This window comes from Amaranthus tricolor, chromosome 4, assembly GCF_026212465.1.
Source record: "Amaranthus tricolor cultivar Red isolate AtriRed21 chromosome 4, ASM2621246v1, whole genome shotgun sequence".
NCBI classification, from domain to species: Eukaryota; Viridiplantae; Streptophyta; class Magnoliopsida; order Caryophyllales; family Amaranthaceae; genus Amaranthus; species Amaranthus tricolor.
Window position 1 is genome coordinate 6,289,180 of NC_080050.1, and position 24,753 is coordinate 6,313,932.

At 35.2% G+C, this 24,753-nt stretch overlaps 1 protein-coding gene and 1 pseudogene across 1 annotated transcript; one reads left to right on the top strand and one right to left on the bottom strand.

Annotated features, from left to right (window-relative positions):
- Nucleotides 1–467: 467 nt before the first annotated feature.
- LOC130810674 (uncharacterized) lies at nt 468–3,577 on the top strand (annotated as a pseudogene).
- A 5,092-nt stretch (nt 3,578–8,669) lies between these two features.
- Nucleotides 8,670–10,989, bottom strand: LOC130810675 (uncharacterized). The gene is made up of 3 exons (XM_057676816.1): nt 10,723–10,989; nt 8,778–10,512; nt 8,670–8,683 (listed from the first exon to the last, which is right to left on the bottom strand). Exons 1-3 carry the CDS (start codon nt 10,987–10,989, stop codon nt 8,670–8,672), a joined length of 2,016 nt encoding a protein of 671 aa, XP_057532799.1.
- Nucleotides 10,990–24,753: the final 13,764 nt, after the last annotated feature.

Sequence of the window (24,753 nt, forward strand, 5' to 3'; positions counted from 1 at the left end):
TTGTGTGTGAAGTAACTGAAAATGAAGAGCTCAAAATGGGGCGTTTTGTAGCTGGGTTGGATCAAGAATTACAAGACAAGCTTGAAGGTTACACTAACCTCACGTTTGTGGAAGCTTGCAAACTTGTGACCAAGTTTGATGCTAGGAGGAAAAAGAAGAAAACGTCTACCACTACTCCAGTGGTGCGCAAACCACCCTTCACCTTGAAGGAGGGTTCTTCCTTTAGCAAGTCAAATGAAGCACTTAAGAAAGACAAGAAAGACTTCAAACTTAGCGACATTGTCTGTTACAAGTGTGGAGGTAGAGGTCATTTCAAGAAGGATTGTCCTAACTCAAGAGCTTTAACAATCCAAGAGGTTAAGCTTATGGCCACGCAAAACATTAATTGGGAGGATTTTGAAACAGAAGAAGAGGAGATCGAGAATCCCAATGAAGAGGATGGGGAAGAAGATCATTGCTTTCCGGAGATGGAGGACAAAACCAATCTGGTTGTTAGGAGGGCATTGCAAGCACGAGTGGAGGAGCCTTTGGCGCCACAAAGGCAACATATTTTCATCACCAAATGTAAAATTGGTGACGAGGTATGTGATTTAATTATTGACGGGGGTAGTGAGGCTAATACTGTGTCAAAGACTTTAGTGTCTAGACTTGGTCTTACCACCACTAATCATCCACACCCTTACAAGTTGAGTTGGTTAGATTCTAATTCTAGTACGGGAGTTAGAAAGCAATGCATGGTTAGTTTTTCTATTGGTTCCTATCATGATAGTCAATTGTGTGATGTTGTGTCAATGGATGCTTGTCATATTCTGCTCGGTAGGCCATGGCAAACGGATAGAAAATCATTTCATGATGGATACCATAATACATACACTATAACTCACCAAGGGAAACAAAAAAAATTACACCCTTTACCACCCCCACGGCTTTCACAAAAACCACACAAAGAAATTTCTTTATTGTCCTTTAAAGAATTTGAGAGGGAGTTTGAAGGTGAGGGAGAGTTGTTCTTATTATATTCCAAAGAAATCCACGAAAAATTTGTGAGTCAAAATCCTAACTTGGCACAATTGATTAAGGAGTTTGAGGATGTTTTTCCTAATGAGTTGCCTAAGGGGTTACCACCTTTGAGAGGAATTGAGCATCAAATTGATCTCATTCCCGGCGCACCATTGCCAAATAAACCTGCCTATAGATGTAATCCTTTAGAAACTAAGGAGTTACAACGTCAAATAGAAGAGTTGATGGGTATGGGTTATGTGCGTGAGTCTATGAGTCCGTGTGCTGTTCCTGCTCTTTTGGTTCCAAAAAAAGATGGTACTTGGCGTATGTGCATTGATAGTAGAGCTGTTAACAATATTACTATCAAGTACAGGTTTCCAATTCCTAGGCTTGATGACATGCTTGATGAGTTAAGTGGTTCGAAGGTGTTCTCAAAAGTTGATTTGAGAAGTGGTTACCATCAGATTCGAATGAGGGAAGGGGATGAATGGAAGACAGCTTTCAAAACGAAGCATGGGTTGTATGAATGGCTCGTGATGCCGTTTGGTCTTACAAATGCACCTAGCACTTTCATGAGATTGATGAACGAAGTGTTGAGGCCATTTCTTGGCAAGTTCGTGGTGGTATACCTTGATGACATCCTTATTTACAGTCGAGATAGGGATGAGCATTTGAAGCATTTACTTGAAGTTTTCACTGTTTTGAGAAAACAAAAATTGTATGGAAAACTTGAAAAATGTGATTTTATGTTATATGAGGTCAATTTTCTTGGTTACATAGTTTCAAGTGATGGCGTGAAGGTGGATCCTAGCAAGGTTGAAGCAATTCAATCATGGCCTAGTCCTAAAACACTCACGGAGGTCCGTTCTTTTCATGGACTGGCTTCTTTCTATAGAAGGTTTATCAAGAATTTTAGCACACTCATGGCTCCTATAACTGAGTGTACTAAAAAGGGGGCGTTCGAGTGGACTCCACAAGCTCAAAAGGCCTTTGAAGAAGTGAAGGAAAAAATGTGCAACACTCCTATTCTTGCACTTCCAAATTTTTCCAAGCTGTTTGAGGTTGAATGTGATGCAAGTGGGAGAGGAATTGGCGCCGTGTTGATCCAAGAAGGGCGTCCAATCGCTTATTTTAGCGAGAAGTTGAGCCAAGGCAAGCTGAATTATTCCACCTATGATAAAGAGTTCTATGCAATGGTAAGAGCTTTAGATCATTGGTACATTATTTGAGGCCACAACCGTTCATACTACATTCTGATCATGAGTCTTTAAGATTCATTCATGGCCAAAAGAAGCTGAATTCGAGGCATGCTAAGTGGGTGGAGTTCTTGCAAACATTTAACTTTTCCTCTAAATACAAGAGTGGGAAAGCTAATGTTGTTGCGGATGCCTTATCTAGAAGACATTCTCTACTTGGAGTGGTGGAAGCTAAGATTCTTGGTTTTGATTTGATCAAAGAGTACTACAAGGAAGATGGTGATTTTAATGGCGTCATGGAGAAATGTGTTCATGGAGTTTATGATTTATTTTCCTTACATGATGGTTTTCTTTTCAAGGGAAATAGATTATGCATTCCTAAGTGTCCAATTAGAAGTTTGTTGATTCATGAAGTTCATGGAGGAGGTCTAGCTGGTCACGTTGGGATTCAAAAGACAATGGAGCTTCTTCAAGCTCACTTTTACTGGCCAAAGATGTTAGCTACGGTTCATCATGTGGTTAGTCGTTGCTCTACTTGTCAAAGGGCAAAAATGGTGTTTCATAAGGGTCTTTACAAGCCTTTGCCAGTTCCCGAGAGACCTTGGGAAGATGTTAGTATGGATTTTATTGTAGCTTTACCTAGAACTCAAAGGGGTAAAGATTCAATAATGGTGGTTGTTGATAGGTTCTCAAAAATGGCTCACTTCATTCCATGTCATAAAACTGAAGATGCCATGAAAGTGGCTAAGCTATATTTTGAGGAAGTGGTTCGTTTTCATGGGGTGCCACGCACCATTGTGTCCGATCGAGATACAAAGTTCCTAAGTCATTTTTGGAAGTCATTATGGCGTCTCATGGGAACTAAGTTGCTGTTTTCTACATCACATCATCCACAAACCGACGGTCAAACCGAGGTGGTGAATAGAGTTCTTGGTTCTTTGCTTAGAACATTGGTTAGTAAGAGCACCAAGGATTGGGATGTTAAGCTTGCTCATGCCGAGTTTGCTTACAATAGGACTCCTAGTGCTACTACAAAGTATTCACCTTTTGAAGTAGTCTACGGGGTTAATCCCTATGTTCCTATTGATCTTATTGCTCTACCTCAAGATAAGTTTGTGCATGGAGGTGCAAAAGAGCAAGCCGAGTTCATGGTCAAGATTCACAAGGAAGTGAGGAAGAATATTGAAAAGGCCAATGAGACTTACAAGAAACAAGCCAACAAAAGAGTTAGAAACGTGAAGAACTTTGAAGTTGGTGACTTAGTGTGGATTTACATGAGGAAAGAAAGATTTCCTAGTCAAAGGAAAAACAAGCTCATGCCACGAGCTGAAGGTCCATTTGAAGTAGTGGAAAAGATCAATGACAATGCATACAAGGTTGATTTGGGTGGAAGGCATGGCGTCTCAAGTACGTTCAATGTGGGTGATCTTGCACTATATTATGATGATGAAGAATTGAGGGCAATTCCCTTTGAAGAAGAGGAGGATGACCAAGATGGTCAAGGTACAAGTGTCCAAGATGTCCAAGTCCAATCCAATGCAAGGGAATTAATTTTGTCCAAGTCTTATTTTGATCATAGCATGCACGGTCCAAATAAGTCATCAAATGGTTGTACTTTGCTAAGTATGACTAAGTACTTTGTTGAAAGTATAAATTAAAGGGTGTCGGTTACAAGGAATTAATTCCAAACAGTTTTGAAATACGAAGGGGCATGTTTTAAGGAGATTTAAAGCTGGTTTTTAATCTCATTTAAAGCTGCAGTTTTGGAATTCAAAGGGGCATGTTTTTAGGAGTATTTATGGCTGAATATTAACCTTTTTTAGTGGGGGTTACTAGGCATTATTGTAGGAGTAAAATGCAATAATAAAGAAGCTTAAATGGAGGAGTAAATGGGAGTTACCAGGCAAATGAATGGGCTGTTTTGGATGTTACTTTGCACACTTGAAGGAGCCATGTGAAGAGTTTAATTGCTGGCCATTTCTTCCCTAGTTTTAATCTTTGTTTAATTAGTCTTAAGTGTGTGTAATGGAGATTAATGTGGACATTGATTAGCCACTTAATTCTCTTTTATTTTGTTGTCTTTTTATTTTCTTTTGTGAATTTATTTAGGCAAGTGAAAGGTTGTAATTATTTAATGTAAGAATGCTATATATAGCATACTTTGATGAATGAAAAACACATCCAGAAATTTGCCAAAAAACTTGTGTTTTGTTTATTGAACTTGACTTGTGTTTAGTCAATTTTAATTGTCCAAATTTGAGTGTTCCAAATTTGAAGAGTTAGAGTTTTAGTGAGAGTTCCTAAAACTAAAGCTTGTAGTTGACGATTTGGTGAGAGTTCCCTAATCTAAGCTACACCCAAACAAGTGAGTGAGTGTTCCTCCTTGTTATATCCTCAAGTTTAGGGTGAGAGTTCCCCTAACTAATCTGATCATACTAAAAAAATATACCAAAAAACGTGTGACCCCTTTAACTTATCATTTTGTAACAAGGTTTCTCGTCTTGTTTACACATCACTTCATTTACCTTTGATCCTTGTTCATTCTTCAAAAAGAATTGATCCTTGTTCATTCTTCATCGTTCATTCGTCATTGATCATTGATCCTTGTTCATTCTTCATCGTGCATTCTTCATTGATCATTGATCCTTGTTCATTCTTCATCGTTCATTCTTCATTGATCATTGATCCTGGTTCATTCTTCATCGTTCATTCATTATTGATCATTGATCCTTGTTCATTCTTCATCGTTCATTCATTATTGATCATTGATCCTTGTTCATTCTTCATCGTTCATTCTTATTTGATCATTGATCCTTGTTCATTCCTCATCGTTCAATCTTTATTGATCATTGATCCTTGTTCATTCTTCATCGTTCATTCTTCAATGAAAATGGATCCTTGTTCATTCTTCATCGTTCATTCATCATTGATCATTGATCCTTGTTCATTCTTCATCGTTCATTCATTATTGATCATTGATCCTTGTTCATTCTTCATCGTTCATTCTTATTTGATCATTGATCCTTGTTCATTCCTCATCGTTCAATCTTTATTGATCATTGATCCTTGTTCATTCTTCATCGTTCATTCTTCAATGAAAATGGATCCTTGTTCATTCTTCATCGTTCATTCATCATTGATCATTGATCCTTGTTCATTCTTCAATGAACATTGATCCTTGTTCATTCTTCATTGACCATTGATCCTTGTTCATTCTTAATCGTTCATTCTTCAATGAACATTAATGCTTGTTCATTCTTCATCGTTCAATATTCATTGATCATTGATCCTTGTTCATTCTTCATTGTTCATTCTTCATTGATCATTGATCCTTGTTCATTCTTCATCGTTCATTCTTCAATGATCATTGGTACTTGTTCATTCTTCATCGTTCATTCTTCATTGACCATTGATCCTTGTTCATTCTTCAATAAACATTGAGCCTTGTTCATTCTTCGTCGTTCATTCATCATTGATCATTGATCCTTGTTCATTCTTCATCGTTCATTCATCATTGATCATTGATCCTTGTTCATTCTTCATCGTGCATTCTTCATTGATCATTGATCCTTGTTCATTTTTCATCGTTCATTCTTCATTGATCATTGATCTTGGTTCATTCTTCATCGTTCATTCTTAAATGATCATTGATCCTTGTTCATTCTTCATCGTTCATTTAATATTGATCATTGATCCTTATTCATTCTTCATCGTTCATTCTTGATGTGGAAGTGTAATGGGACCGTTTTAGAGTGTATGAATTAGCTTAAAAACAAGCTTAACAAGGAACGAAACAAGAGAACACCCACGCAACTTAGAAACTTATTCTAGATTGGATGGTTTCTTTGAGCAGCAAAAATTCACTAAGTATTTTAAACTCTCAAAGCTTTTACTCTCAAACACTAAGTAATAAGAATAAAAGGGGGCGTGCAACACAAAGTAAGCACAAAGAAATTCACAAAGAAAATCAGAATTTTGTTTTCAATCTCACTTGCCTAAAATGCATGGCAATGAGTTCCTTTTATACTAAAAATAATGCAAGTGTTACAAGCCTTCAAGGAACCTTTTAACTTCCCTCAAGCAACCTTTTAACTTTCCCTTCAAGGAACCTTTTAACTTTCCCTCTTACAAAAATCAGAAAACAAAGCATTAAACAAAAGCTAGAATTAAGCCTTTTTAATGTTAAGCATTTAAGGCTAATAATGACCCTTTATTAATAGCTATTTAAACAGCAAATTAAGGCTAATTAAGCTACTTTGAACCGTCCATATTCTCCTAAAAACTCTTGCATTTCTCCTATAAAAAAAAAACTCCCATTTAAGCATTAAAGCTAGAATTCAGGTTGCTGCTTGTATTCAACTTCCCATTTATTCAACTTCTCATCTATTCAACTTCCCATTTATTCAACTTCCCATTTAAGGCAAGTAATAAAGGATTTCTTTGAAGAGAATCCCACGAAATTAGCAGCCATTTGCTTGACATTTGCGTGGCTAAGTAACGCATGGACCGTAGCTTGTGTTGTAGGAACCGTAACTTGATGATCTTGGACGTTGTGGACTGAATTCTCATCATTCTCCCCCTCTTCAAAGAAGTTTGCCCTCAAACTCTCATCTTCAAGGTATGGAGACAAATCACCCACATTGAAAGTTGCACTAACACCACCATAGTCACTTGGCAATTCAAGCTTGTAAGCACTTTCTCCAATCTTTTCAACCACACGAAATGGGCCATCTGATCTAGGCATAAGCTTGTTCTTCCTAAGGTTAGGAAAACGTTCCTTGCGCAAATGTAACCACACCAAATCACCTTGAGCAAAAGTAGGCTGTTTCCTTCTTTTATTAGCTCTTTCCTTGTAAACGGTATTCATGGCTTCAATCTTTTTCTTGACTTGAGCGCATGTTTCTTGAAAAGCTTCCCATCTTTTCTTTGAATCAACATGAACTAGATCTTTCTTGGGCAAAGGAATAAGATCAAGAGGAAGTAAAGGATTTACCCCATAGACCACCTCAAAAGGAGCACGAGTAGTAGTAGATGACGGTGATCTATTGTAGGCAAACTCAGCATGAGCCAACTTCACATCCCAATCCTTTTGCGTTCTACTCACTAGACCACGCAATAAGGATCCCAAAGTGCGATTTGTGACCTCTGTTTGACCATCCGTTTGTGGATGATGAGAAGTACTAAAAAGAAGTTTAGTACCTACCAACTTCCAAAGAGTCCTCCAAAAATGACTTAGGAACTTAGTGTCCCTATCCGAAACAATGGTCCTTGGCACTCCATGTAGGCGTAATATTTCTCGAAAGTACAAATCAGCAACTTTAGATGCATCATCCGTCTTGTGACAAGCAATGAAATGAGCCATTTTAGAAAAACGATCAACAACCACCATGATGCTATCTTTTCCTCTTTGAGTCCTAGGAAGACCCACAATAAAGTCCATACTTACCTCTTCCCAAGGAGCATTAGGAACGGGCAAGGGAGTGTAGAGACCCTTATGAAAGGTACTCTTGGACTTTTGACAAGTAGAACATCTTTCAACCACATGTGTTACATCCTTGATCATTCGTGGCCAATAGAAATGTTCTTGAAGTATCTCCATAGTCTTATGAATTCCAAAATGACCCGCAATACCTCCTCCATGGACTTCACGCACCAATAACTCACGCACTCCACTTTTAGGGATACATAACTTGTTTCCCTTGAATAAGAAACCATCATGAACCAAGTATCCTTTAGTGGGCTTAGAAAATTCAGTAGCAAAATCATCATCACTTTCATATAAGGCCTTTAGGTGTTCAAAGCCTAATATTTGAGTGTGAACCATAGCAAGTAAGTAACTCCTCCTTGACAACGCATCCGCCACCACATTCTTCTTCCCTTCCTTGTACTTCGAACTAAAAGTGAAGGATTGTAGGAACTCCACCCACTTTGCATGTCTATGGTTGAGCTTTTGTTGACCATGAATGAACTTCAAAGCTTCATGATCGGAATGTAGAACAAATGGCTTTGGCCTTAAGTAATGAGACCAATAATCCAAAGCTCTAACAATGGCATAGAATTCACGATCATAATTTGAATAATTCAACTTAGCTCCACTTAACTTTTCACTAAAATAACAAATGGGACGCCTTTCTTGAACAAGAACCGCACCAATGCCTACGCCACTTGCATCACATTCTACTTCAAACAACTTGTCAAAATCAGGTAATGCAAGTATTGGAGCGTTGCATAACTTGGTTTTGACGTCTTCAAAGGCTTTGTGGGCTGCTTCATTCCATTGAAATGCACCTTTCTTCAAGAGCTCCGTTAAAGGCGCCATAAGAGTGGAAAAGTTCTTGATGAAGACTCGGTAAAATGAAGCTAGTCCATGAAAACTTCTAACCTCATGAACATCTTTGGGTACCTTCCATGTTGAGATAGCTTTCACCTTCTCGGGATCAACCTGTACTCCTTCACTAGAAACAATGTAGCCTAGGAAAGAAATACTACTACACATGAAAGTACATTTTTCCATTTTTCCATACAATTTATGCTCTCTCAATGCCTCAAGTAAAACTCTCAAATGTATCAAATGCTCATTTTCAGTTTTACTATATACTAGAATATCATCTAAATATACAACAATGAATTTATTTAGAAAGGGACGTAATACCTCATTCATGAGTCTCATGAACGAACTAGGAGCATTGCAAAGTCCAAATGGCATGACAAGCCATTCATATAGACCTTGCTTTGTCTTGAAAGCAGTCTTCCATTCATCTCCTTCACGAATTCTCATTTGATGATAACCACTTCGCAAGTCAATTTTGCTAAAAACTGTGGCTCCACTTAATTCATCAAGCATGTCTTGTAGCCTTGGCATGGGAAATCTATATTTAATAGTTATGTTGTTGATGGCACGACTATCAATACACATCCTCCAAGTTCCTTCTTTCTTTGGCACCAAAAGGGCAGGCACCGCACATGGACTAAGGCTTTCACGCACATTGCCCTTTTCCATGAGTTCTTCAACTTGTCTTTGCAACTCCTTAGCTTGCTCGGGATTGCATCTATAGGCTGCCTTGTTTGGTAATGAGGCTCCCGGTACCAAATCAATTGCATGTTCAATACCACGAAATGGAGGCAACCCTTTAGGCAAATCATCGGGAAACACATCTGCAAATTCTTTAAGCAAGTTTCTCAACGGAATAGAGTTAGCCACATGAGAAACATCATCAACAATGGGCTTTACAATAAGCAGAAACCCTCCTCCTTCTATCACGCATTCTTCCTCAAACTCCTTCCTAGACATAAGGAAGTTTGGTTTCTTTTCCACCATAGGTTCAACCTTAGGGGGCAAAGGTAACAACCTAATCTTCTTTCCTAATTTGGTAGTGACCGTATAGACATTAGAAACACCATCATGAATAGCTTTTCTATCAAATTGCCATGGTCTACCAAGCAAAATATGACACGCACTCATAGGTAAAACGTCACACCAACGTTCATCATAAAAATTTCCTATAGTGAATGAAACTAGTGCTTGTTTCTTAACCTTTAAACCGGTGTCATTATCCAGCCAATTTAACTTGTAAGGTTTAGCATGATTTCGTGTAGGTAATTTAAGCTTACTTACAAGTTCAGTTGAGGCCACATCCGTGCATGATCCTTCATCAACAATCACATCAAAAACCTTGTCTTGAACCTTGCATCTAGTATGAAAAAGGTTCTCTCGTTGTTGCATATCTTTGAGAGGTTCGGAATGTAGAAGTCTTCTCACAACACCACATAATGGAGCGTCATTTTCTTCAGCACCATATTCCTCATATTCCTCCTCCTCTTCCTCTTCTTCGGAACCCCACTCTCCTTCTTGAATAGTAAGTGTATTCCGTTTTGGACATTCACTAGCAATATGTCCTCTTTCATGACACTTGTAACAAGTTCTTTTGGATGCATCTTGCTTGAAATCTGGTTTTCCTCCATAAGTTTTCGAAGGGTTAGTAGGAACAGTTGATTTAGAAGGGCTAGGAAAAGAATCAACTTTTCCCGCGGAAGAGAACGCTCTAAAAGGGGGTCTTGGAGCATTCTTCGGCTTCTCCTCTTTGTTTTGTGCTTCAACCTTCCTAGCAGCTTTCACAACCTCATCATAAGTGGAATAAGGTAGAAGATCCACCTTATTAGAGATTGGTTTAGAAAGCCCCTTTGTGAAACGCGCAATTTTGAGTGGTTCCTTCTCTTGTATGTCACACACCAAGCTAAGCTTCTCAAACTCACGTACATATTCATCAATATTACGCTCACCTTGATTTAGGCGAGTTAATTTGACATATTGATCCTGCACATATTCACGTGGGACCCAACGTTGCTCCATTTTCTTCTTGAGTTTTTCCCAAGATGCAATCTTTTCTTTCCCTTCTCTCCTTCTCTTGGCTTTGAGGTTATCATACCAAAGCCCAGCAAGTTTTGTCAATTTAAGAGTCGCCATTTTACAACTCTTATCATCATCATAATTTTTATACTCAAAAATATTCTCTAATCTTCGTACCCAATCATAAAAAACCTCCGGATCACTAGAACCATCAAATTCAGGAAGGTCTAGTTTGAAACTTCTATCTTCTTGATTGTTACGAAAATGGGACTCGCCATGGGTGGGAGTAGAATTCTCTAATTCCTCTACCCTTCTACCCACTCTAAGCAACGTCTCTCCAATGGCATCCATTCTTGTTTCATGCCTCTTCATTCCATCGTGCATTACATGAAGTTGATCCACGATTACTTTTAACATTTCGGCATTGGACTGATTATCACCCATACTGCGTTTTAACTAGTGTAATCTCGTTCAACACGATTTGGCTCTGATACCAACTGATGTGGAAGTGTAATGGGACCGTTTTAGAGTGTATGAATTAGCTTAAAAACAAGCTTAACAAGGAACGAAACAAGAGAACACCCACGCAACTTAGAAACTTATTCTAGATTGGATGGTTTCTTTGAGCAGCAAAAATTCACTAAGTATTTTAAACTCTCAAAGCTTTTACTCTCAAACACTAAGTAATAAGAATAAAAGGGGGCGTGCAACACAAAGTAAGCACAAAGAAATTCACAAAGAAAATCAGAATTTTGTTTTCAATCTCACTTGCCTAAAATGCATGGCAATGAGTTCCTTTTATACTAAAAATAATGCAAGTGTTACAAGCCTTCAAGGAACCTTTTAACTTCCCTCAAGCAACCTTTTAACTTTCCCTTCAAGGAACCTTTTAACTTTCCCTCTTACAAAAATCAGAAAACAAAGCATTAAACAAAAGCTAGAATTAAGCCTTTTTAATGTTAAGCATTTAAGGCTAATAATGACCCTTTATTAATAGCTATTTAAACAGCAAATTAAGGCTAATTAAGCTACTTTGAACCGTCCATATTCTCCTAAAAACTCTTGCATTTCTCCTATAAAAAAAAAACTCCCATTTAAGCTTTAAAGCTAGAATTCAGGTTGCTGCTTGTATTCAACTTCCCATTTATTCAACTTCTCATCTATTCAACTTCCCATTTATTCAACTTCCCATTTAAGGCAAGTAATAAAGGATTTCTTTGAAGAGAATCCCACGAAATTAGCAGCCATTTGCTTGACATTTGCGTGGCTAAGTAACGCATGGACCGTAGCTTGTGTTGTAGGAACCGTAACTTGATGATCTTGGACGTTGTGGACTGAATTCTCATCAATTCTTAATTGATCATTGATCCTTGTTCATTCCTCATCGTTCAATCTTTATTGATCATTGATCCTTGTTCATTCTTCATCGTTCATTCTTCAATGATCATTGCTCCTTGTTCATTCTTAATTGTTCATTCTTCAATGAACATTGATCCTTGTTCATTCTTCATTGATCATTGATACTTTTTCATTCTTCATCGTTCATTCTTTATTGATCATTGATCCTTGTTCATTCTTCATTGACCATTGATCCTTGTTCATTCTTAATCGTTCATTCTTCAATGAACATTGATCCTTGTTCATTCTTCATCGTTCAATCTTCATTGATCATTGATCCTTGTTCATTCTTCATCGTTCATTCTTCATTGATCATTGATACTTGTTCATTCTTCATCGTTCATTCTTCAATGATCATTGGTACTTGTTCATTCTTCATCGTTCATTCTTCAATGAACATTGATCCTTGTTCATTCTTCATCGTTCATTCTTTATTGATCATTGATACTTGTTCATTCTTCATCGTTCATTCTTAATTGACCATTGATCCTTGTTCATTCTTCAATAAACATTGATCCTTGTTCATTCTTCGTCGTTCATTCATCATTGATCATTGATCCTTGTTCATTCTTCATCGTGCATTCTTCATTGATCATTGTTCCTTGTTCATTCTTCATCGTTCATTCTTCATTGATCATTGATCCTTTTTCATTCTTCATCGTTCATTCTTCATTTACCATTGATCCTTGTTCATTCTTCAAAAAGAATTGATCCTTGTTCATTCTTCATCGTTCATTCGTCATTGATCATTGATCCTTGTTCATTCTTCATCGTGCATTCTTCATTGATCATTGATCCTTGTTCATTCTTCATCGTTCATTCTTCATTGATCATTGATCCTGCTTCATTCTTCATCGTTCATTCATTATTGATCATTGATCCTTGTTCATTCTTCATCGTTCATTCATTATTGATCATTGATCCTTGTTCATTCTTCATCGTTCATTCTTATTTGATCATTGATCCTTGTTCATTCCTCATCGTTCAATCTTTATTGATCATTGATCCTTGTTCATTCTTCATCGTTCATTCTTCAATGAAAATGGATCCTTGTTCATTCTTCATCGTTCATTCATCATTGATCATTGATCCTTGTTCATTCTTCATCGTTCATTCATTATTGATCATTGATCCTTGTTCATTCTTCATCGTTCATTCTTATTTGATCATTGATCCTTGTTCATTCCTCATCGTTCAATCTTTATTGATCATTGATCCTTGTTCATTCTTCATCGTTCATTCTTCAATGAAAATGGATCCTTGTTCATTCTTCATCGTTCATTCATCATTGATCATTGATCCTTGTTCATTCTTCAATGAACATTGATCCTTGTTCATTCTTCATCGTTCATTCTTCAATGATCATTGGTACTTGTTCATTCTTCATCGTTCATTCTTCAATGAACATTGATCCTTGTTCATTCTTCATCGTTCATTCTTCATTGATCATTGATACTTGTTCATTCTTCATCGTTCATTCTTAATTGACCATTGATCCTTATTCATTCTTCAATAAACATTGATCCTTGTTCATTCTTCGTCGTTCATTCATCATTGATCATTGATCCTTGTTCATTCTTCATCGTGCATTCTTCATTGATCATTGATCCTTGTTCATTCTTCATTGTTCATTCTGCATTGATCCTTGATCCTTGTTCATTCTTCATCGTTCATTCTTAATTGACCATTGATCCTTGTTCATTCTTCAATAAACATTGATCCTTGTTCATTCTTCGTCGTTCATTCATCATTGATCATTGATCCTTGTTCATTCTTCATCGTGCATTCTTCATTGATCATTGTTCCTTGTTCATTCTTCATCGTTCATTCTTCATTGATCATTGATCCTTTTTCATTCTTCATCGTTCATTCTTCATTTACCATTGATCCTTGTTCATTCTTCAAAAAGAATTGATCCTTGTTCATTCTTCATCGTTCATTCGTCATTGATCATTGATCCTTGTTCATTCTTCATCGTGCATTCTTCATTGATCATTGATCCTTGTTCATTCTTCATCGTTCATTCTTCATTGATCATTGATCCTGGTTCATTCTTCATCGTTCATTCATTATTGATCATTGATCCTTGTTCATTCTTCATCGTTCATTCATTATTGATCATTGATCCTTGTTCATTCTTCATCGTTCATTCTTATTTGATCATTGATCCTTGTTCATTCCTCATCGTTCAATCTTTATTGATCATTGATCCTTGTTCATTCTTCATCGTTCATTCTTCAATGAAAATGGATCCTTGTTCATTCTTCATCGTTCATTCATCATTGATCATTGATCCTTGTTCATTCTTCATCGTTCATTCATTATTGATCATTGATCCTTGTTCATTCTTCATCGTTCATTCTTATTTGATCATTGATCCTTGTTCATTCCTCATCGTTCAATCTTTATTGATCATTGATCCTTGTTCATTCTTCATCGTTCATTCTTCAATGAAAATGGATCCTTGTTCATTCTTCATCGTTCATTCATCATTGATCATTGATCCTTGTTCATTCTTCAATGAACATTGATCCTTGTTCATTCTTCATCGTTCATTCTTCAATGATCATTGGTACTTGTTCATTCTTCATCGTTCATTCTTCAATGAACATTGATCCTTGTTCATTCTTCATCGTTCATTCTTCATTGATCATTGATACTTGTTCATTCTTCATCGTTCATTCTTAATTGACCATTGATCCTTATTCATTCTTCAATAAACATTGATCCTTGTTCATTCTTCGTCGTTCATTCATCATTGATCATTGATCCTTGTTCATTCTTCATCGTGCATTCTTCATTGATCATTGATCCTTGTTCATTCTTCATTGTTCATTCTGCATTGATCCTTGATCCTTGTTCATTCTTCATCGTTCATTCTTCATTTACCATTGATCCTTGTTCATTCTTCAAAAAGAATTGATCCTTGTTCATTCTTCATCGTTCATTCTTCATTGATCATTGATCCTTTTTCATTCTTCATCGTTCATTCTTCGTTTACCATTGATCCTTGTTCATTCTTCATCGTTATATCTTCATTAATCATTGATCCTGGTTCATTCTTCATAGTTCATTCTTAAATGATCATTGATCCTTGTTCATTCTTCATCGTTCATTCAATATTGATCATTAATCCTTGTTCATTCTTCATCGGTCATTCTTAATTGATCGTTGATCCTTGTTCATTCCTCATCGTTCAATCTTTATTGATCATTGATCCTTGTTCATTCTTCATCGTTCATTCTTCAATGATCGTTGATCCTTGTTCATTCTTAATTGTTCATTCTTCAATGAACATTGATCCTTGTTTATTCTTCATCGTTCATTCTTCATTGACCATTGATCCTTGTTCATTCTTCAATAAACATTGAGCCTTGTTCATTCTTCGTCGTTCATTCATCATTGATCATTGATCCTTGTTCATTCTTCATCATTCATTCATCATTGATCATTGATCCTTGTTCATTCTTCATCGTGCATTCTTCATTGATCATTGATCCTTGTTCATTTTTCATCGTTCATTCTTCATTGATCATTGATCTTGGTTCATTCTTCATCGTTCATTCTTAAATGATCATTGATCCTTGTTCATTCTTCATCGTTCATTTAATATTGATCATTGATCCTTGTTCATTCTTCGTCGTTCATTCTTAATTGATCATTGATCCTTGTTCATTCCTCATCGTTCAATCTTTATTGATCATTGATCCTTGTTCATTCTTCATCGTTCATTCTTCAATGATCATTGCTCCTTGTTCATTCTTAATTGTTCATTCTTCAATGAACATTGATCCTTGTTCATTCTTCATCGTTCATTCTTCATTGATCATTGATACTTTTTCATTCTTCATCGTTCATTCTTTATTGATCATTGATCCTTGTTCATTCTTCATTGACCATTGATCCTTGTTCATTCTTAATCGTTCATTCTTCAATGAACATTGATCCTTGTTCATTCTTCATCGTTCAATCTTCATTGATCATTGATCCTTGTTCATTCTTCATCGTTCATTCTTCATTGATCATTGATACTTGTTCATTCTTCATCGTTCATTCTTCAATGATCATTGGTACTTGTTCATTCTTCATCGTTCATTCTTCAATGAACATTGATCCTTGTTCATTCTTCATCGTTCATTCTTTATTGATCATTGATACTTGTTCATTCTTCATCGTTCATTCTTAATTGACCATTGAGCCTTGTTCATTCTTCAATAAACATTGATCCTTGTTCATTCTTCGTCGTTCATTCATCATTGATCATTGATCCTTGTTCATTCTTCATCGTGCATTCTTCATTGATCATTGTTCCTTGTTCATTCTTCATCGTTCATTCTTCATTGATCATTGATCCTTTTTCACTCTTCATCGTTCATTCTTCATTTACCATTGATCCTTGTTCATTCTTCAAAAAGAATTGATCCTTGTTCATTCTTCATCGTTCATTCGTCATTGATCATTGATCCTTGTTCATTCTTCATCGTGCATTCTTCATTGATCATTGATCCTTGTTCATTCTTCATCGTTCATTCTTCATTGATCATTGATCCTGGTTCATTCTTCATCGTTCATTCATTATTGATCATTGATCCTTGTTCATTCTTCATCGTTCATTCATTATTGATCATTGATCCTTGTTCATTCTTCATCGTTCATTCTTATTTGATCATTGATCCTTGTTCATTCCTCATCGTTCAATCTTTATTGATCATTGATCCTTGTTCATTCTTCATCGTTCATTCTTCAATGAAAATGGATCCTTGTTCATTCTTCATCGTTCATTCATCATTGATCATTGATCCTTGTTCATTCTTCATCGTTCATTCATTATTGATCATTGATCCTTGTTCATTCTTCATCGTTCATTCTTATTTGATCATTGATCCTTGTTCATTCCTCATCGTTCAATCTTTATTGATCATTGATCCTTGTTCATTCTTCATCGTTCATTCTTCAATGAAAATGGATCCTTGTTCATTCTTCATCGTTCATTCATCATTGATCATTGATCCTTGTTCATTCTTCAATGAACATTGATCCTTGTTCATTCTTCATTGACCATTGATCCTTGTTCATTCTTAATCGTTCATTCTTCAATGAACATTAATGCTTGTTCATTCTTCATCGTTCAATATTCATTGATCATTGATCCTTGTTCATTCTTCATTGTTCATTCTTCATTGATCATTGATACTTGTTCATTCTTCATCGTTCATTCTTCAATGATCATTGGTACTTGTTCATTCTTCATCGTTCATTCTTCATTGACCATTGATCCTTGTTCATTCTTCAATAAACATTGAGCCTTGTTCATTCTTCGTCGTTCATTCATCATTGATCATTGATCCTTGTTCATTCTTCATCGTTCATTCATCATTGATCATTGATCCTTGTTCATTCTTCATCGTGCATTCTTCATTGATCATTGATCCTTGTTCATTTTTCATCGTTCATTCTTCATTGATCATTGATCTTGGTTCATTCTTCATCGTTCATTCTTAAATGATCATTGATCCTTGTTCATTCTTCATCGTTCATTTAATATTGATCATTGATCCTTGTTCATTCTTCATCGTTCATTCTTAATTGATCATTGATCCTTGTTCATTCCTCATCGTTCAATCTTTATTGATCATTGATCCTTGTTCATTCTTCATCGTTCATTCTTCAATGATCATTGCTCCTTGTTCATTCTTAATTGTTCATTCTTCAATGAACATTGATCCTTGTTCATTCTTCATCGTTCATTCTTCATTGATCATTGATACTTTTTCATTCTTCATCGTTCATTCTTTATTGATCATTGATCCTTGTTCATTCTTCATTGACCATTGATCCTTGTTCATTCTTAATCGTTCATTCTTCAATGAACATTGATCCTTGTTCATTCTTCATCGTTCAATCTTCATTGATCATTGATCCTTGTTCATTCTTCATTATTCATTCTTCATTGATCATTGATACTTGTTCATTCTTCATCGTTCATTCTTCAATGATCATTGGTACTTGTTCATTCTTCATCGTTCATTCTTCAATGAACATTGATCCTTGTTCATTCTTCATCGTTCATTCTTTATTGATCATTGATACTTGTTCATTCTTCATCGTTCATTCTTAATTGACCATTGATCCTTGTTCATTCTTCAATAAACATTGATCCTTGTTCATTCTTCGTCGTTCATTCATCATTGATCATTGATCCTTGTTCATTCTTCATCGTGCATTCTTCATTGATCATTGTTCCTTGTTCATTCTTCATCGTTCATTCTTCATTGATCATTGATCCTTTTTCACTCTTCATCGTTCATTCTTCATTTACCATTGATCCTTGTTCATTCTTCAAAAAGAATTGATCCTTGTTCATTCTTCATCGTTCATTCGTCATTGATCATTGATCCTTGTTCATTCTTCATCGTGCATTCTTCATTGATCATTGATCCTTGTTCATTCTTCATCGTTCATTCTTCATTGATCATTGATCCTGGTTCATTCTTCATCGTTCATTCATTATTGATCATTGATCCTTGTTCATTCTTCATCGTTCATTCATTATTGATCATTGATCCTTGTTCATTCTTCATCGTTCATTCTTATTTGATCATTGATCCTTGTTCATTCCTCATCGTTCAATCTTTATTGATCATTGATCCTTGTTCATTCTTCATCGTTCATTCTTCAATGAAAATGGATCCTTGTTCATTCTTCATCGTTCATTCATCATTGATCATTGATCCTTGTTCATTCTTCATCGTTCATTCATTATTGATCATTGATCCTTGTTCATTCTTCATCGTTCATTCTTATTTGATCATTGATCCTTGTTCATTCCTCATCGTTCAATCTTTATTGATCATTGATCCTTGTTCATTCTTCATCGTTCATTCTTCAATGAAAATGGATCCTTGTTCATTCTTCATCGTTCATTCATCATTGATCATTGATCCTTGTTCATTCTTCAATGAACATTGATCCTTGTTCATTCTTCATTGACCATTGATCCTTGTTCATTCTTAATCGTTCATTCTTCAATGAACATTAATGCTTGTTCATTCTTCATCGTTCAATATTCATTGATCATTGATCCTTGTTCATTCTTCATTGTTCATTCTTCATTGATCATTGATACTTGTTCATTCTTCATCGTTCATTCTTCAATGATCATTGGTACTTGTTCATTCTTCATCGTTCATTCTTCATTGACCATTGATCCTTGTTCATTCTTCAATAAACATTGAGCCTTGTTCATTCTTCGTCGTTCATTCATCATTGATCATTGATCCTTGTTCATTCTTCATCGTTCATTCATCATTGATCATTGATCCTTGTTCATTCTTCATCGTGCATTCTTCATTGATCATTGATCCTTGTTCATTTTTCATCGTTCATTCTTCATTGATCATTGATCTTGGTTCATTCTTCATCGTTCATTCTTAAATGATCATTGATCCTTGTTCATTCTTCATCGTTCATTTAATATTGATCATTGATCCTTGTTCATTCTTCATCGTTCATTCTTAATTGATCATTGATCCTTGTTCATTCCTCATCGTTCAATCTTTATTGATCATTGATCCTTGTTCATTCTTCATCGTTCATTCTTCAATGATCATTGCTCCTTGTTCATTCTTAATTGTTCATTCTTCAATGAACATTGATCCTTGTTCATTCTTCATCGTTCATTCTTCATTGATCATTGATACTTTTTCATTCTTCATCGTTCATTCTTTATTGATCATTGATCCTTGTTCATTCTTCATTGACCATTGATCCTTGTTCATTCTTAATCTTTCATTCTTCAATGAACATTGATCCTTGTTCATTCTTCATCGTTCAATCTTCATTGATCATTGATCCTTGTTCATTCTTCATCGTTCATTCTTCATTGATCATTGATACTTGTTCATTCTTCATCGTTCATTCTTCAATGATCATTGGTACTTGTTCATTCTTCATCGTTCATTCTTCAATGAACATTGATCCTTGTTCATTCTTCATCGTTCATTCTTTATTGATCATTGATACTTGTTCATTCTTCATCGTTCATTCTTAATTGACCATTGATCCTTGTTCATTCTTCAATAAACATTGATCCTTGTTCATTCTTCGTCGTTCATTCATCATTGATCATTGATCCTTGTTCATTCTTCATCGTGCATTCTTCATTGATCATTGTTCCTTGTTCATTCTTCATCGTTCATTCTTCATTGATCATTGATCCTTTTTCATTCTTCATCGTTCATTCTTCATTTACCATTGATCCTTGTTCATTCTTCAAAAAGAATTGATCCTTGTTCATTCTTCATCGTTCATTCGTCATTGATCATTGATCCTTGTTCATTCTTCATCGTGCATTCTTCATTGATCATTGATCCTTGTTCATTCTTCATCGTTCATTCTTCATTGATCATTGATCCTGGTTCATTCTTCATCGTTCATTCATTATTGATCATTGATCCTTGTTCATTCTTCATCGTTCATTCATTATTGATCATTGATCCTTGTTCATTCTTCATCGTTCATTCTTATTTGATCATTGATCCTTGTTCATTCCTCATCGTTCAATCTTTATTGATCATTGATCCTTGTTCATTCTTCATCGTTCATTCTTCAATGAAAATGGATCCTTGTTCATTCTTCATCGTTCATTCATCATTGATCATTGATCCTTGTTCATTCTTCATCGTTCATTCATTATTGATCATTGATCCTTGTTCATTCTTCATCGTTCATTCTTATTTGATCATTGATCCTTGTTCATTCCTCATCGTTCAATCTTTATTGATCATTGATCCTTGTTCATTCTTCATCGTTCATTCTTCAATGAAAATGGATCCTTGTTCATTCTTCATCGTTCATTCATCATTGATCATTGATCCTTGTTCATTCTTCAATGAACATTGATCCTTGTTCATTCTTCATTGACCATTGATCCTTGTTCATTCTTAATCGTTCATTCTTCAATGAACATTAATGCTTGTTCATTCTTCATCGTTCAATATTCATTGATCATTGATCCTTGTTCATTCTTCATTGTTCATTCTTCATTGATCATTGATCCTTGTTCATTCTTCATCGTTCATTCTTCAATGATCATTGGTACTTGTTCATTCTTCATCGTTCATTCTTCATTGACCATTGATCCTTGTTCATTCTTCAATAAACATTGAGCCTTGTTCATTCTTCGTCGTTCATTCATCATTGAGCATTGATCCTTGTTCATTCTTCATCGTTCATTCATCATTGATCATTGATCCTTGTTCATTCTTCATCGTGCATTCTTCATTGATCATTGATCCTTGTTCATTTTTCATCGTTCATTCTTCATTGATCATTGATCTTGGTTCATTCTTCATCGTTCATTCTTAAATGATCAATGATCCTTGTTCATTCTTCATCGTTCATTCTTTATTGATCATTGATACTTGTTCATTCTTCATCGTTCATTCTTAATTGACCATTGATCCTTGTTCATTCTTCAATAAACATTGATCCTTGTTCATTCTTCGTCGTTCATTCATCATTGATCATTGATCCTTGTTCATTCTTCATCGTGCATTCTTAATTGATCATTGTTCCTTGTTCATTCTTCATCGTTCATTCTTCATTGATCATTGATCCTTTTTCATTCTTCATCGTTCATTCTTCATTTACCATTGATCCTTGTTCATTCTTCAAAAAGAATTGATCCTTGTTCATTCTTCATCGTTCATTCGTCATTGATCATTGATCCTTGTTCATTCTTCATCGTGCATTCTTCATTGATCATTGATCCTTGTTCATTCTTCATCGTTCATTCTTCATTGATCATTGATCCTGGTTCATTCTTCATCGTTCATTCATTATTGATCATTGATCCTTGTTCATTCTTCATCCTTGTTCATTTTTCATCGTTCATTCTTAAATGATCATTGATCCTTGTTCATTCTTCATCGTTCATTCTTTATTGATCATTGATACTTGTTCATTCTTCATCGTTCATTCTTTATTGACCATTGATCCTTGTTCATTCTTCAATAAACATTGATCCTTGTTCATTCTTCGTCGTTCATTCATCATTGATCATTGATCCTTGTTCATTCTTCATCGTGCATTCTTCATTGATCATTGTTCCTTGTTCATTCTTCATCGTTCATTCTTCATTGATCATTGATCCTTTTTCATTCTTCATCGTTCATTCTTCATTTACCATTGATCCTTGTTCATTCTTCAAAAAGAATTGATCCTTGTTCATTCTTCATCGTTCATTCGTCATTGATCATTGATCCTCTTTCATTCTTCATCGTGCATTCTTCATTGATCATTGATCCTTGTTCATTCTTCATCGTTCATTCTTCATTGATCATTGATCCTGGTTCATTCTTCATCGTTCATTCATTATTGATCATTGATCCTTGTTCATTCTTCATCGTTCATTCATTATTGATCATTGATCCTTGTTCATTCTTCATCGTTCATTCTTATTTGATCATTGATCCTTGTTCATTCCTCATCGTTCAATCATTATTGATCATTGATCCTTGTTCATTCTTCATCGTTCATTCTTCAATGAAAATGGATCCTTGTTCATTCTTCATCGTTCATTCATCATTGATCATTGATCCTTGTTCATTCTTCATCGTTCATTCATTATTGATCATTGATCCTTGTTCATTCTTCATCGTTCATTCTTATTTGATCATTGATCCTTGTTCATTCCTCATCGTTCAATCTTTATTGATCATTGATCCTTGTTCATTCTTCATCGTTCATTCTTCAATGAAAATGGATCCTTGTTCATTCTTCATCGTTCATTCATCATTGATCATTGATCCTTGTTCATTCTTCAATGAACATTGATCCTTGTTCATTCTTCATCGTTCATTCTTCAATGATCATTGGTACTTGTTCATTCTTCATCGTTCATTCTTCAATGAACATTGATCCTTGTTCATTCTTCATCGTTCATTCTTCATTGATCATTGATACTTGTTCATTCTTCATCGTTCATTCTTAATTGACCATTGATCCTTATTCATTCTTCAATAAACATTGATCCTTGTTCATTTTTCGTCGTTCATTCATCATTGATAATTGATCCTTGTTCATTCTTCATCGTGCATTCTTCATTGATCATTGATCCTTGTTCATTCTTCATTGTTCATTCTGCATTGATCCTTGATCCTTGTTCATTCTTCATCGTTCATTCTTCATTTACCATTGATCCTTGTTCATTCTTCAAAAAGAATTGATCCTTGTTCATTCTTCATCGTTCATTCTTCATTGATCATTGATCCTTTTTCATTCTTCATCGTTCATTCTTCGTTTACCATTGATCCTTGTTCATTCTTCATCGTTATATCTTCATTAATCATTGATCCTGGTTCATTCTTCATAGTTCATTCTTAAATGATCATTGATCCTTGTTCATTCTTCATCGTTCATTCAATATTGATCATTAATCCTTGTTCATTCTTCATCGGTCATTCTTAATTGATCGTTGATCCTTGTTCATTCCTCATCGTTCAATCTTTATTGATCATTGATCCTTGTTCATTCTTCATCGTTCATTCTTCAATGATCGTTGATCCTTGTTCATTCTTAATTGTTCATTCTTCAATGAACATTGATCCTTGTTCATTCTTCATCGTTCATTCTTCATTGACCATTGATCCTTGTTCATTCTTCAATAAACATTGAGCCTTGTTCATTCTTCGTCGTTCATTCATCATTGATCATTGATCCTTGTTCATTCTTCATCATTCATTCATCATTGATCATTGATCCTTGTTCATTCTTCATCGTGCATTCTTCATTGATCATTGATCCTTGTTCATTTTTCATCGTTCATTCTTCATTGATCATTGATCTTGGTTCATTCTTCATCGTTCATTCTTAAATGATCATTGATCCTTGTTCATTCTTCATCGTTCATTTAATATTGATCATTGATCCTTGTTCATTCTTCATCGTTCATTCTTAATTGATCATTGATCCTTGTTCATTCCTCATCGTTCAATCTTTATTGATCATTGATCCTTGTTCATTCTTCATCGTTCATTCTTCAATGATCATTGCTCCTTGTTCATTCTTAATTGTTCATTCTTCAATGAACATTGATCCTTGTTCATTCTTCATCGTTCATTCTTCATTGATCATTGATACTTGTTCATTCTTCATCGTTCATTCTTAATTGACCATTGATCCTTATTCATTCTTCAATAAACATTGATCCTTGTTCATTCTTCGTCGTTCATTCATCATTGATCATTGATCCTTGTTCATTCTTCATCGTGCATTCTTCATTGATCATTGATCCTTGTTCATTCTTCATTGTTCATTCTGCATTGATCCTTGATCCTTGTTCATTCTTCATCGTTCATTCTTCATTTACCATTGATCCTTGTTCATTCTTCAAAAAGAATTGATCCTTGTTCATTCTTCATCGTTCATTCTTCATTGATCATTGATCCTTTTTCATTCTTCATCGTTCATTCTTCATTTACCATTGATCCTTGTTCATTCTTCAAAAAGAATTGATCCTTGTTCATTCTTCATCGTTCATTCGTCATTGATCATTGATCCTTGTTCATTCTTCATCGTGCATTCTTCATTGATCATTGATCCTTGTTCATTCTTCATCGTTCATTCTTCATTGATCATTGATCCTGGTTCATTCTTCATCGTTCATTCATTATTGATCATTGATCCTTGTTCATTCTTCATCGTTCATTCATTATTGATCATTGATCCTTGTTCATTCTTCATCGTTCATTCTTATTTGATCATTGATCCTTGTTCATTCCTCATCGTTCAATCTTTATTGATCATTGA

Excerpts from the sequence above, each read along its gene's own strand:
- LOC130810675 (XM_057676816.1), bottom strand. The coding sequence starts at position 10,989 with ATGGGTGATAATCAGTCCAATGCCGAAATGTTAAAAGTAATCGTGGAT. Across the intron at positions 10,513-10,722 it reads CGGAGGTTTTTTATGATTGG|GATCAATATGTCAAATTAAC; the intron begins GTACGAAGATTA and ends GAATATGTGCAG.